Source organism: Arvicanthis niloticus, chromosome 14, assembly GCF_011762505.2.
Source record: "Arvicanthis niloticus isolate mArvNil1 chromosome 14, mArvNil1.pat.X, whole genome shotgun sequence".
NCBI lineage: Eukaryota > Metazoa > Chordata > Mammalia > Rodentia > Muridae > Arvicanthis > Arvicanthis niloticus.
Window position 1 is genome coordinate 75,503,892 of NC_047671.1, and position 15,416 is coordinate 75,519,307.

The 15,416-nt window shown below is 35.1% G+C and overlaps 1 protein-coding gene and 1 long non-coding RNA gene across 3 annotated transcripts in view; one reads left to right on the forward strand and one right to left on the reverse strand.

The window, feature by feature from the left end:
• The window catches only part of Rock1 (Rho associated coiled-coil containing protein kinase 1), a 109,214-nt gene that overhangs the window by 86,591 nt on the left and 7,207 nt on the right, over positions 1-15,416 (forward strand). For both annotated transcript variants that reach the window (XM_034517779.2, XM_034517780.2), the window contains exons 20-27: positions 138-322; positions 1,766-1,835; positions 2,785-2,879; positions 4,066-4,231; positions 5,535-5,628; positions 6,710-6,798; positions 10,228-10,416; positions 11,540-11,699. In XM_034517779.2, coding sequence (XP_034373670.1) covers positions 138-322; positions 1,766-1,835; positions 2,785-2,879; positions 4,066-4,231; positions 5,535-5,628; positions 6,710-6,798; positions 10,228-10,416; positions 11,540-11,699 — 1,048 coding nt within the window. The remainder of the gene's footprint in view (positions 1-137; positions 323-1,765; positions 1,836-2,784; positions 2,880-4,065; positions 4,232-5,534; positions 5,629-6,709; positions 6,799-10,227; positions 10,417-11,539; positions 11,700-15,416) is intronic.
• LOC143434380 (uncharacterized) overlaps positions 6,009-15,416 on the reverse strand; it is a 48,453-nt gene continuing 39,045 nt past the window's right edge. The window contains exons 2-3 of the long non-coding RNA XR_013103852.1: positions 13,959-14,072; positions 6,009-6,141 (exon numbers count right to left, since the gene is read on the reverse strand). This is a non-coding gene — a long non-coding RNA (uncharacterized LOC143434380). The remainder of the gene's footprint in view (positions 6,142-13,958; positions 14,073-15,416) is intronic.

Below are 15,416 nucleotides of genomic sequence, written 5' to 3' on the forward strand. Positions count from 1 at the left end.
TTTCACTTAGTAAAAGACACAAGGAGAAATTAGAGTGGTACAAAGGATAATAATGTTCTTGAGATTGATTAGTATTTCTTTAGGTAGCTAATAAATTACTAAAATGATTAAGATGACAATTTTTTTCTCATTCATAGGTTAAGAATCTCACCCTGCAGCTGGAACAGGAATCAAATAAACGGCTCTTGTTACAGAATGAATTGAAGACTCAAGCATTTGAAGCAGACAATTTAAAAGGTTTAGAAAAACAGATGAAACAGGAAATAAATACTTTATTGGAAGCAAAAAGATTGTTAGAATTTGAGTTAGCTCAGCTTACAAAGTAAGTCTTGAAAATATCTTTGTGTTTTCACTGACTTATAGATGCTTGATATTTTACATGTTCAGATCATCTCAATTTATGAAAAAGACAAAAATTATGATAAAAGAATTTACTTGCAAAGATTTGCAAAGAAGTTCAGGCTTTGGGAAAATGGGCTTATTAAGTTAAAAGTTACAGATATTTGAAGAAAGAAATATAGATTAGCAAGACTGCTGGCTTTACAGTCTGATGGAAATACCAATTTTCTCATACTTTTTATCATCACATCTCTCAAGACTAGTATTACAATAAGAAGGCTACCCTACCTAAAAGGAAGTTTTCCAGGTCGCTTTATTTTAGAGATTTAGATATTAGACATAATCTTGGGAGTGGGAGTTTGGTTCCTTTCAGAGTTGTACAGTCTTTTATTTTTCTGTTACTGCTAAGATGTCATGTGCCTGCTTACTTGAGATCAAGACAGTGACAGGGTGTCATTACTTATAGAACATATATGGCCCTGTTTTAAAAATATAGTATGAAAATGGATATTCTTTATACCAAGTTGTGATTTTCTCTCCTCCAGATATATGTTAATCATACATTAGAGATTCACCTGTCTCTACCACCTGAATGTTGAGATCAAAGGCGTGTTGCCACCAACACCTGTCATTTAGACCTGTTTCATTGGGATAATTTATCAGTTTTTATTGAGTTGGGTTTATAGTGGCAACTTTTTTCTTCATTTACTAGCCCCATTTTTGCCAGTTAATTACATAATACTTGTTTCCACAAGCAACTCTCTCTCAGCACTCAGTGGACATTTAGTATGTTCTTTATATCAGCTACATGGCTTGTTACTAAACTACAAAGCAATATATAATATTAAGCCCTACAGCCTAGGATAAAATTGGGTCTTTGAAGTCTATTGCCTTCTTGTGTGTTTGAGTCTTTTCCTCTCCTGAGTGTGTCCTTTTTCATATAAGGTGTGTGTGTATGTTTGTGATGTATACATATTTTGTCTTTCTCCTTACCTGTTTATTACTCATCCTTTTCTTTTATATTCCCTGTATATTTATTTTTATACTTGCCAAAATATGTTACACCTTATATTTTACTTAAACAATTTATGACTTCTGCTTTTGTTTATTATACAAGACATTAAAATATATTTCTGTGATGTTTCTGCCTTTAAACTATATATCTGCCTTTTTTTGCAAGTATTTACATGGTTTACAAACAAACCAGAGCACTGTTGATTTCATTTTGATGGTTTGGAGAGATCCACAGTTAATGTAGATTCATTATCACTTTATAGGTGCAAGATAAAGCCAGACACTTCAACCTCACCAGATGAGCTAGAAAATAACATGATGCTGAAATATTTTATTGAACCTTTTGTATTTTAGCAACTTCAGTGAAATCTGTCATCAATAAAAAAATTTAATTACTGATTTTCTTTTAAAGGCAATACAGAGGAAATGAAGGGCAAATGCGGGAATTACAAGATCAACTTGAAGCTGAGCAGTATTTTTCTGTAAGTAAATTATTTTTAATATAGAGACTTTAAAAACTGACTTAAACAAGAATCTTTTAAGAGTTTTTTCTGCAAATTATATTTCTTTTCAAGGTTCATGGTCTTTAAATTGTGAAGGAGGAAAAAAAATACCATTTTTGTACAATTTTTCAGCAATTACTCTCTGTCAAATTACAGCTGTAAATAATAGTTTAATAGCTGGGCATGGTAATGCAGGGCTTTAATCTCAACACTCTGGAAGCACAGGCAGGTGGATCCAGGGTAGCCAGGGCTACAGAGTAAGACTTTGTCTTAAACAAAGACTTTGTTTAATATCAGGCATGGAAATAACATGCCTGATGTCTAGCATTTGGAGGTTAAGGTAGGATTATGATGGGGTTCCTTGAGTTTTCTGGTCCTGAATGGACATAATTTTTATCAGATTGTGCCTTCTAGTACCATCTATCCCGCAAGGCTTATTACTTATAATTATTAAATACATGGATTTAACTTGGTTGTTTGTTTTTTTGTGGGTTTTTCTTTTTCAGGACTTTTGGGTTGTTTTGTTTTTTGAGATAGGGGTCTTCTGTGAATCCCTTGGTGTCCTGAAAATTGCTCTGTAAATCAGGCTGGCCTTTAACTTAGTGATCTACCTGCCTGGCTCACAGATGCTGGGGTTAAAGTCGCCGCCACCACCCAGCTTGTTTATTTGTTATGATTTATTTTATATACATTGATGTTTTGCCTGCATGTATGTCTGTGTGAGGATGTTGACTCTCCTGGATCTGGAGTTACAGACAGCTGTGAGCTGCCATGTGGTTGCTGGGAATAGTTCTCTGGAAGAGCAGCCAGTGCTCTTAAACTGATGTCCCGTCTACTCCTGGTTTAACTTGTTTTAACTTTTAAGATGAAACTGCTGAACAGTTTATAACTCACCACAAACACTTAATTCCTATCACTGTTTTTACAGACACTTTATAAAACCCAGGTAAAGGAACTTAAAGAAGAAATGGAAGAAAAAAACAGAGAAAATTTAAGAAAAATACAGGAGCTGCAAAGTGAAAAGTATGTCTGTTTTCTTTTGGAATAGAACAAGAAAGACATTCGTCAATTTAAGTTGAAAAATAAGGAGTAAGGGTGCCATCATTCTGATAGGGCTAATTTATCGGGCTATCAAATAAGACTAGTCTACCTTAAGATTCCAGTTTCAGAGCATCTGCTCTCTCTCCTGGCCACCGTGAGCTCCATGCAACAAATAGTGCACTTACATACATGCAGGTAAAATACTCATACACATAAAGTACAAATAATGTTTTTTTTTTTTTTTTTTTAAAAAAAGAGGAGGTAGTTGTTGTCATGGTTAGGGCTAATTCACTACCCACATTTTCTGAGGACCTACAGAAATGAAGGAAGTGTACAGATAACCAAGATGGCTTGTCTAGGAGAGAATCTTAGGGACAAACATGAAAGTAATCTAGTCTCAGTGTAAATGCCAGTTCTGAAAAGTTAGTGTTTTGAGACAAAATCTTTTGTACCCAAGGCTGGCCTTGATCAGTCCTGCTCCCTCTACTTCCCAAGTGGATAGAATTCTAGACATGACCAGTATATTCCAGCAATTCTGAAAAGTTTCAAAGTGTATTTTCTAATAACATTTCCAAATAGTTTACAGTGGTTTTAATCTGCATGTTTCCATTTTCATTTATAATCTCAGATATCAGATAATTTAGTTTAATCTCTTAGTTTACAAACTTGATCAAATTAGGCTCCAGGAAGTATAAGGAACTTGCCCAGTAAAAATGGAATTGAAAGTGTCTTGACTCTGACCACCTAGTGTACCAGTGTCTTTTCAGTCTCGCCTCACTGTCTTACATTTCAAACCCACAACAGTCTTCTTTCTAAAATCAAATGACTTAAGAAGTTAAGTTGTTGCCTGTATTAAAAAAATTGTGGATTTAAAGTTTTCTTTAAAAAGTAAAATCCTTGGTTCTGTCATTTCAAGACAATTGTATGGATTTTTTTTTTTTTTTGGAACTCGAGGGGTACTTTTTGGATTGTTGTTGTTTCCAGAGAGATTCTCACTGTGTAGTCCAGGCTGGCTCTAAATTCCCAATCCCTGTGTCTTAAGACCGCAGTTGTCAGAATTACAGATGTAGATTGCCATGTCTAGTAAGGTCATTGTTTTCATTTACGTGATCAAGTAAGGAGAATAAACTGAATTTGTTTTTATTCATTTCACTTAAAATTGTTGCAGAGAAACTCTTTCTACTCAGTTGGATTTAGCAGAGACAAAAGCTGAGTCTGAGCAGTTGGCTCGAGGAATTCTGGAAGAACAGTATTTTGAGTTGACTCAAGAAAGCAAGAAAGCTGCTTCAAGAAATAGACAAGAGATTACAGATAAAGATCATACTGTTAGTCGGGTAAGTGACAACTTAAAGTATTGGGTTGTGTGTATGTGCATGAATACAGTACTTGTGTTTATTTTATCTAAAACAGTTGGTAATGATACAACGAATGTATCTTATTCGATACACTGGGCTTTTCCTACTGTAGATCTATTTTATGTGAAGAAATGCCTTTTTTTAAAAAGATATTTATTGTATATATGTGAGTACACTATAGCTGTCTTCAGAGACACCAGAAGACAACATTGGATGCTGTTACAGATGGTTGTGAGCCACCATGTGGTTGCTGGGAATTGAACTTTCGGGACCTCTGGTAGAGCAGTCAGTGCTCTTAAACCACTGAGCTATCTCTCCAGCCCACTTATTTTAAACTTATTTTTTATTTTCTTACACACACCCCTACATGCATATACAGCACAATGCTGTATGCCACACACACACACCTACCCCTGAATACATACACAACAAAAAGACACCATACACACACACACACACACACACACGAAAAACCAAACATAGTAGTGTATGGCTTATATAGTAGTGTATGGCTTATATTCCCAGACTTAGTGACTAATCAGCTGGCCCAAGACCAGCCTCAGTTACATAGCTTCAGGCCAACCTGGACTATATTACTAGATTCTATCTTAACTGGTTCTCTCCCCACTTCCTTCTTTACCCAGTCGAAGAGGGGAAAAATAATATTTCTTCCATAAATCGTTATTTAATGATTAAAGAAAAAAATATACTTAGATGATGCTGGGCATGATATTTTTATCATCTTCAATGAGGAAACTGAGTCACAGGAAAATAACTTACTTAGGATCACATGGGTCACTAGTAGAGTTGGAAATGTGCAGTTTCCTAGTCTTCTATCTACTGATCTTTATAATATATATTTTTACTTTATTTAATTTAATATACATATATATACACACATGTGTGTACACATACCAGTTTTGGAAGGTAATTGTTCCTAAAACATTTATGACTTAATTATATATATTCAATTTTTTATTGGGGGGTTAGTTTTGGTTTTTAAAAACAGGGTTTCTTGGTATATAGTCCTGGCTGTTCTGGAACTCACTCTTTAGAGCAGGCTGACCTTAAACTCAGAAATCTGACAGCCTCTGCCTCCTGTGTGCTGAGAATTAACAGTGTGTGTCACCATGGATGATTCATTCATGTATTTTAAACTGGAAACTAGGCATTTTCTATACTTAAGCAATTGTTTGACCTGTTTCACCTCTAGAAGATATTACAGAAGATTTTAAAAATGTTTAACTTTAAGGATGAAATAACCTTTGTATGCTTTATTTAGCTTGAAGAAACAAACAATGTGCTAACCAAAGATATTGAAAGACTAAGAAAAGAAAATGAAGAGCTAAATGAAAGAATGAGGACAGCAGAAGAAGGTATATAGTTTCCTTAGCAAATGGCAGTGTGGAGCTGGATTGAAAGCTCAGTGATGATGAGCAGTCGCTGCTCTTAAAGAAGATCAGGTTCAGTTCCCAGCACCCACATGGTGGCAGCTTCTGGGAATTGTACCTCATCTGCAGGTCCAGCTCCAATCCAGCAGCTTCCTTATGGTCTCTGAAGGAACCAGGCATATGCATGTTATATGTCTGCAGACAAAACATTCATACACATAAAATAAATAATTTTAAAGAAGTTTATGATAATTAACTTTATTCTTTTTTAATTGCTGGTATGAGGGCTCATCCATTAAGAGAGCCTGTTGCTCTTCTAGAAGACCCAAGTTTGGTTCCTAGCACCCACATCCGACAGCTTAAAACCCCCTGTCACTCCAGCTCCAGGGAATCTGATGCCTCTCTGATTGTCTCCAAATGTTCCATGTTAGAGTGGGCCCATGAAACAATGTAGCGATTCATGATGATTCAGAGTTCCAGGTTAGCTTGGTTGATACCCTGTCAGAAAAGAAATGTAAAGTTAATTCTGAGATTAATCTGTAGTTATGTTTTACTTTGTTTTTGTTTTTAAAGAATTATTTATTTTATGTATATGAGTACACTGTAGCTGTCTTCAGACACACCAGAAGAGGACATCGGATCCCATAATAGATGGTTGTGAGCCACCGTGTGGTTGCTGGGGATTGAATTCAGGACCTCTGGAAGTGCTCTTAACCGCTTAGCCATCTCTCCAGCCCCTTACTTTGGGGTTTTAAATGCTTGTTTTTATATATGACTAATTTATATACCCTTAAGAGTTATATTAATGAACTGGACAATTAGTAAATTCATGCAGTCCCAGCACTTGGGAGGTAGAGACAAGAGAAATGGGAGTCTAAGGGCATCCTGGGCTACACATATTTAAGAAGAAACAAAATCAACCAGTTACCATAATGAAATAACTGAAAGGTAGTATGTAATTTTAGTATGTATATAGTAATTTCAATAATTGAGGACATTCTTAGTTTGGAATGCATATAAAAGAATTTAATGCTGCACAATAACAGTTTACATAATTTATTGGCAGAATATAAATTGAAGATGGAGGAAGAAATAAATAATCTTAAGGCTGCCTTTGAAAAGAATATCAGTACCGAACGGACCCTTAAAACACAGGTACATGTGCCATCAGCCCTTCCAGTTGGTTTGCATTTGAGTATAATATAATCAGAAAACTAATAGTTCTTTATGTTTTTACTAAATGAAAGTATTAGGGTTTAGCTTTTTATTAGAATAAATAAAGTGTATCCCTGTTAGATATATAAGACTTACATGAGACATATAATTGATCACAATATATATCAGACTGTGATCACTAGTTTATGACAAGTGTATAATGACACAGCTCAGTACTAGGGCAGTTGCTTAGTATGTGTAAAGACCTAAGTTCCATCCCTAACACTCTAAGAAAGAATGTGATGTGGACTGAAAAACCTCTTGTTGACACAAGAAGAGAAGATGTATTAGATCAAAAGCCAGAGAGATAGTTTGGGAATAAGAAAAAAAGCTGTAGGTTGGTGGTTTATCATTTTGTTTTGCATTTGAATATGAATGTAGCTCAGTTTTTGTTTGTTTGATTTTATCAAAACTTAATGTCTTCACATGAAACCCTATCTCAAAAAAAGGTGGGGAAGTGGGAAGCAAAAAACTGTGTCTTATCATTATACTAAGTTACCTAGTAGGTCAGAAATGAGTGCTTCAGTTGTTTGGTTTTTTTAACCAGTAATTACTTTTTTCTGCTTTTAATATAATTTAACTAAATAATTGAGGACAGTCAGTAATTTTATTTTTAAGTATGTACATGTTAGGTTTATTATTCAATAATCTAAATATTAAAATTACTGAGGTGGATCCCTCATCTTCAGGGGAACTTTACTAGTAACCTTTCTTATTGATCCTTATTGATCCTTTATATTGCAGCTACAAATAATCTTTTTAAATGTGTTTGATGTTTTTAAATCCCTCAAGTACAGATTTAACCTTTAGTATTAAACAGAGACTATGAAAGAAAAGATGCATTTATCACATAAAAGTTCATGTGTCTGTGGAGGACCTATCAACAGAAGTTTAAATGAGACAAACTGAGGAGAATACCTGCCAGCATTAACATCGATAAATAAAAACACCAGTACAATAAGAAAAATATTGTCTAGCAAACATTTGAAAAATACTTAACTTAAATAATAAACCAGGAACCAGAAATTAAACAAGACCTGAAAGGACAGCTCAGCACTGTACTGCTCTTGTTGAGGATCTGGGTTCTGTTCCCAGCACTTACACTGAGTGACTTCAAACTACCTGTTACTTCAGCTCAAGGGACCTGACACCTGTGATCTCTGCATGCACTCACACTCCTACTCAAACATTGACACACATGCATGTACAAAATAAGACTGCTTTTCTAATTAAAATAATAATGAGGCATCTTTTTAACTGCCACTATATTCAGAAATTTAAATTAGACATAATATTTAGGTTGTAGAAAATATTCTATTTTTCTACATGGGAACCTAAGAAGCTTAGATATGCATCTAGAAAACTGAAAGAAATGCAAAAGGCTTTTGTCTTTGAGGAATGTGGTACTACACTGACTTTTTCATTCTTCATAATATGTTTGTGAATTTATTTTTAAAGTATGTGTTAGATTTATTATTGCAAACTCTAAATATGCGCTAAAAATTATTCAGGGGTACCTCATCCTAAAGTGAACCCAGTTGATTTAGATGAAGTCTAAACTAGGACTTTTTCCTCTTTTAATGGGATGGGATCTATCGTTTTCATTTTTTATGTTCCTATAAAAAAAATCCATGAATTCTGGCCTCCATGAATACTATGCATGCATATGGTAGACACACATATATTCAAGTAAGCAAATGCGTGCACATATGATAAAAATAAATCTTTAAAAATAATAATAATAAGGTAGAGAATGATTGAAGAAGACACCGAATATCAACCTTTGGCCTCTGTACACATGAGTATACACACAAGTACAAATATGGCAAAAGAAGATAGATGTCTATATGATCTAATTAGATGATTGGTGTTCTTGCTTTTCCTACTTGCTCAAAGGAAAGAGATCTCTCTGGCGTTTTTTTAAACCTGTGCTTGCAGTGCTATCACTGCCTTCATATGCTCTTCTTGGTTATCCATCTCTCAATCCTCTTAAGAAACGTGGGACTGAGTGCAGTGGCACACTCCTTTCATCAGTGTTCATAGACAGAGGCAAGTGGATCTCTCTGTTTGAGACCAGTGTGATGTGTGTGATAAGTTCCAGGCCAACTACCTACATACTCAAGTGATGGGGATGAGGTGGGGAATGAATGAGAGATAAAAGAAGGGAGAAGTGGCACATTCTAGGGAGCTTTTCTTAACTTCTCTAGGGGTCTTCATAGGGGACTGTCTCCATAGCACCATTGTGTGTATATCATGTTTTGTATAGCTCATGTGTCTGCCTCCTTTACCAACTATAGAGTATTAGAAGCATAGTTATATTTCTGTATGTCCTGTGTGCAGTAATATACTGCAGTAATTTTGAACAGTGGACTTTTTTTTACAAGCCTGATTCTTTTTTTTTTTTTTAATCAATTGCTTGTTTTAATTAGTTTGGCTATTATTATTATTTGGGTTGGTGGTCTTTCTCCTTGCATCTTTCAGATTAACAATATATTCTTTTTTATTATCAAATCATAACTTTTACTTTTTAACACAGGGGTTATAAACATAAAAATGCAGGATGTGGGGAGGGGGATGATACAGGAGCATAGGTGTTCAAGGGGAGTATAGATATCTTTCAGAACAGGGTATCAGCTGGGTAAAGGTTCAGGGGACAGGTCACTATGACTCTGCCTATGATTCACTTGTCCTTATCTAAGTTGGTACTATCCGCCAAGGCTGCCTATTTACAAGGTCTATGACTACTCAGGCTGGTAGATTTCCACAAAAGCTGCCTGTTTACCATACCTTATAGCCATCTGTTTCAGTGTTTTTCCACAGAGACCCAAGACTTTGTGTTAGCAAGCATGTATGTCAGGCCTATTGCTGATTTTAGGCTTATGGCTGCTTTTAGGCCTTCAGTGTATAAGCAGGGCTGCCTCATATAGGGCTGCTTCTATACTTCTCCAAGTATAGAAGGGCCGTGGCAATTCTAATCTTGCGAAGGTGGGGATAGAGGCCTGACCTCCAGTAATTAAAGGGGACCTTGTAATGGCTCCAGTCCTCCTGTTGTTGTCCAGTGAGGCATGAGGGCCATACCCATCCCGATGTCTTTTTCCTAGAGAGGGTATACTTTTGACATCAACCCCTATGCAGTCATACAAGCCTGAGTCTTACATTGTACTAAGACATCAGTTTTAGTTATCTGAACCATTATTTATATCCTAGACTTGATTAGTTTGTTTTGTATTTGTAGAAACATAAGTTTACACACAGAGACAAAGAAAAAATTCCTATATAACTTTGAAAATCAATACATTTTAATAGACATTAAAATTGAATAACTATAGTATACTGATTCTTACAAATACTATTTTAATATTTGAACAGGCTGTTAACAAGTTGGCAGAAATAATGAATCGCAAAGATTTTAAAATTGATAGGAAGAAAGCTAATACTCAAGATTTGAGAAAAAAAGAAAAGGAAAATAGAAAGCTACAACTGGAACTTAACCAAGAAAGAGAAAAATTTAACCAGATGGTGGTGAAACACCAGAAAGAGCTGAACGACATGCAAGCGGTAAGGTCTGTGTATATGCACAAGCATGGAGTGGTCATCTCCTCCATTGTGTCAGCCTCTACTTGGTACCTGCCATGCTTAAAGTAGATGTACGTGTGTTAAAGTATATATTTTAATCTATAATGTTTACATTCTAATCATATGCTGTAATACTAAAATTTCTCTTTAAAGAATTTAAAGATGCTCTTTTTTCTCTTAAGTTACCATGACTTGAATTATTTTTATTAATTAGCTTGATTAGAGGCCCCAGTTTGAATGAAACGTTCAATGATTTTTGGTTTTCAGTTGCAGCTGAATTTGAAATATGGCTATTATATCGATTAGGCTTAGTTTAGAGGTTTTGATAAAAGTATTCAATATCTATTTTTCTAAAGTCAAAATACCAATAAGTTATACTTGACATTTAATTTAACATATGATAATAACATCTTGACTAATTTACATCCAGGCTTTGATTCTGTCATTTTTTATTTTATCTTTTCTGTGCTTTTAGAATTAATTTATTTGGAGCCAGAAAACAGTTTACTGATGTTTTAAGTACTTTTTCATACTTCATAATTAAAAAAGAAAGACAGAAAGTTTTCTTAACAAAGTAACATTATGGAATGGAGAGATGTCTCTGAGTTTTGTTGCTCTTGCAGAAGACCTCGGTTTGATGCCTAGCAACCATATGGTGGCTCACAATCATTTGTAACCCCAGTTCCAGGGGATCCAACAGACACACAAGTGGTACGCATACATGCATGCAGCAAAACATTCATGCACATAAGGTAAAATAAATCTTTAAAAAAAAAAAAAGGTAGGGGAAAAGGAGTTTACCTTTAGCACTGAACTGAGAAAGAACCTAGTTTCTACAGAATGTCATCATCTGTGACAGTTGCCAGGCAGGGTAGCATACTCCTAGTCTAGCTACTTGGAACAGGCAGGAAGACTGCTTGAGCTAAGTTCTGGACCAGTCTGGCCAATCACATTTCCAAAAGAAAACCCAACCACAGTAATAACATCCATAGTGTACAACATGTTTCACACTCACAATTTTTAATTACTAATTGATATTTCAGTTATTAAGGTTGAAATTATTTGAGTCTGGTTATTTTAATTATCTTTTTTTTTCCAAAAATAGCAATTGGTAGAAGAATGTACACATAGAAATGAACTTCAAATGCAGTTGGCTAGCAAAGAGAGTGATATTGAGCAGTTGCGTGCAAAGCTTTTGGACCTTTCGGATTCAACTAGTGTTGCTAGTTTTCCTAGTGCTGATGAGACTGATGGAAACCTTCCAGGTAAGAATTGTGTTCTATCACTCAGGTTTGTTCAAATAAACAGGTTATTCAAATGTATTAAGAGGCTGTACCTGAGGAAACCCCTGAAGATGTTTAAAGAAAATATATTGTTTTGTTTTGCTTGCCAACATGGTGTTTCTCTTTGTAGCTCTGGCTGTCCTGGAACTCACTCTGTAGACCAGGCTGGCTTCATAGAACTCTCTGCCTTTGCCTCTGCCTCTGCCTTATCCTCAACCCTGATCCGGAGCTTAAGGGTGTACACTTTAATGTGTCTGCTTTAATGTGTTTTTATGAGTACTCAGTGCTTAATGTTTATGTATTTTGGAGAGAGACAGACAGACACAGACAGACAGACAGACCAGAACTATAGCAGCTATAAGTAAAAGCCTATCCAATATATTAATGAGAACCCTTCTGTAGATGTTGTCAAGATTTGGAAAAATAAAGAAAAGGTGATACAGTTAGAGGATGGGTTGGTGGGTTGGGGGGACAAGAAAAATTGAGTAGAAATAAATGCTTAATGTTTCATTTTTTTGTCTCTTTCCCTAATTAAAGTAAATAAAAAATAATAAATGAATAAATACACATTTTTCACATAATTGGAGTTCAGATGAAATGAAAAGGATACAAATACTAAAATGTATAGCTGAAGAGATGGCTTAGTAGCTAAGACCATTCCTACATGATGGTTCACAGCCATCTGTAATTTCAGTTCTAAGGGATCCAACACCCTCTTCTGGCTCTGCACAGGCACCAGACCTGTACGGGGTACACAAACATATATGCAAGCAAAAAGAACCCAACCCCCCCCCACACACACACATAAATAAGATGATTCTAAAAAAAGTTGAAACATACATTTATAAATACTCTGCATATTTGCTATCCAACATTCTAGATCAGTGTTTCTGAAGTGTTTTGTTTTATATTTCTTAACAAAGTAATTGAAAATATATTTTAGTATATTTCCTGAGTATATTTATTATATTTCTTAAGTAAAAAGACAAGTAATACATTTCACCAGAATATACTATAGTTTCTATTTTCATAAAGTTGATAGACTACTTTACTTTTTTTTTTTTTTTTTTGGTTGTTTAGGAAAGTGGTACTCAAGGGACCATGTACTTATGTCATGTGACCTCTGCCCTCATGCTCTCCTCTCTTTGCTTGCAGCACATCCAGGTTTCTATGAGGGTAGATGGAAGGAAACAGTACTTAAAATCTCTTCTGTCTTTTGTGTTTGCCCCTTTTATATAGCTTCTGCCTCTGGAAACTTAGCTTTCCCTCATAGGAAGATGACTGTGGGTTAATAAGAGCCACTGCTTCAAATCTATTTAAATCTTGAGTAGGGCTTTTTCTTTATCCTTTGCATTTCTATTAGCTTTAGAATATCTCACTGGTTTTGTCTAAATTTTCAGAGACTTATATGTTATTAGTGACTATAATTAGAAGACTTGAATTAAAATATAAAAAAATATAAATTGGTAAGATCTAGACTGACCAAACACATGAGGTGGTTTGATTGGCAGGCTTCATGTTAGAAATCCACTTTGATTTCAGAATCCTGATCTAGTAGATAAACATGGGAGTCATTCAACAAAAGGATTTAAATGTTTTTACTGACCCTGTTTTACATTTTTTGTTTTTGGTCTTTGAAGATTTTGTTTCTGAGTATCAATGTCAAAGTACTTTTGGGTATTCGTCATCATCACTGTAATGTCAAACAAGCTAAATCCTGACTTTCCTGTTGGATATAGAAATTAAAGGGTAATCTTTAGCAAAATCCCCTTTCCCTCCCTGCTATTAATTTGCATCCAGAAAATTATTATTTTACATCAGTCTGTCATTTGGGTAAAAGAGTCAGTGTTGCAGTACTATAGACATGTCTTTTTTTTTTTTAAGTTAAAATTACTTTATAAATACATTATATAAAATCCAGGTTCTTTTTATACTTCTGTGGCAAATTGTTAATAAGGATAGGAAACAAAAGCTAGTGTCATGATTGCTGTATTGTGAGCTTAGCCTCTAAGCTGAGCCATCTCGTGTGTGTGTGTGTGTGTGTGTGTGTGTGTGTGTGTGTGTGTGTGTGTGTGACAGAGAGAGAGAGAGAGAGAGAGAGAGAGAGAGAGAGAGAGTGAGTTTAAATCTATAATCACTGATTTTTAGTTCAGTTCTCAAGTCAAATGTAGAACTAGAGAAAGTAAATAGTAGCAGTTAAGAGAAGGCCAGGTAGAAACAGAAAACTTGAATTTCACTTACCACAATTTCATTTAAAGAACTACAGTTTTCAGGAACCACTTGGTGGCTTACAACCATCTATAATGGAATCCGATGTCCTCTTCTGGTGTGTCTGAAGACAAGCAACTGTGCACTCTTGTACATAAACACAAAATAAATATAATCTGAAAAAAAAACTTAAAAATAAAAAAACCGACAGTTTTCATGAGGGCAACTAATACAGTCAAAAGCTTGGCGATGTGAATTAACTGTTGAAGTGGCAACAACAGGAATATTACATTCAGTAACAATACTGTGAGACTTGTTTGACAATAGACTACCATTGTATTTTAGCAACATAAACTCAGAAGTTAAGATACAGGGGGATGTGAGCCCTAGAGCTTTTACAGATACAGATAGAGGAAGCACCGTTCCTAAGCCTTGGTGTCACAACTTTTTAAGTAGAGAGTGAAAATAGAACTATATGTAGGAATATGATATCCTGGGGCTGAAGAGATGGCTCAGCAGTTAAGAGCACCGACTGCTCTTTCAAAGGTCCTTTAATTCAATTCTCAGCACCCACTTGGTGGCTCACAGTGATCTATAATGGGATCTAATTCCCTCTGCTGGTGTCTGTGAAGGTAGAATATGCATGCATGCATATATATATAATTTTTTTTAAATAATATATCTTATAATTCAAGACTGTACAAATTTTAAATACAATGTATCACTTGCAAAGCATTTTGACAATCAAATATTTAGTAATGACACCCATTGTTATTTCCGTAAGACTGAGCTTTCAACTTTATGTGAAGAGGGAATTTTTTTTATGTTTGTGAGAACACTGTTGCTCTCTTCAGACATACCAGAAGAGGGCATTGGATCCAATTACAGATGGTTGTGAGCCACCATGTGGGTGCTGGGAATTGAACTCAGGACCTCTAGAAGAACAGTCTGTGCTCTTAACCACTGATCCATCTCTCCAGCCCTACCTTTCTATTTTTTTCATGTGTTAAATATACGATTAATATAGAAAGAGCTTGAGTTTTCTTACCTTCAACCTGATATAATCATCTCTAAAAGAAGCATCTTTATATCTCAGACACTTCTAATAAACTTTAGATGTATTTAACCAGATTTGGTATTAACACCTATGATCTCAACACCTAGGTGATTCATCAAGACTAGCTTGGGCCACATGGTAAGTTTAAGCCACATACATAGTGAGGCTGTCTCAACAAGTTAGAAGCTGCTGATACACGTCTAGTAGAGCACTAGCCGAGTATGCCCAGAGCCCGGAGTTTGATGCATAGCACCACAAAAGGAATAAACATTATGTAATAATAGCAACAGTTGCTATAAAAACCTTTAATTATAGTCAGCAACTTATGGTATAAATACTAGCAGTTAACCTTCTTATTTCTCCTTTTTTTCTGTTTATTGAGTTAAATAAGCATAAAAGATAGCATACTTCATTAATTATAGAACGTTTGGAAT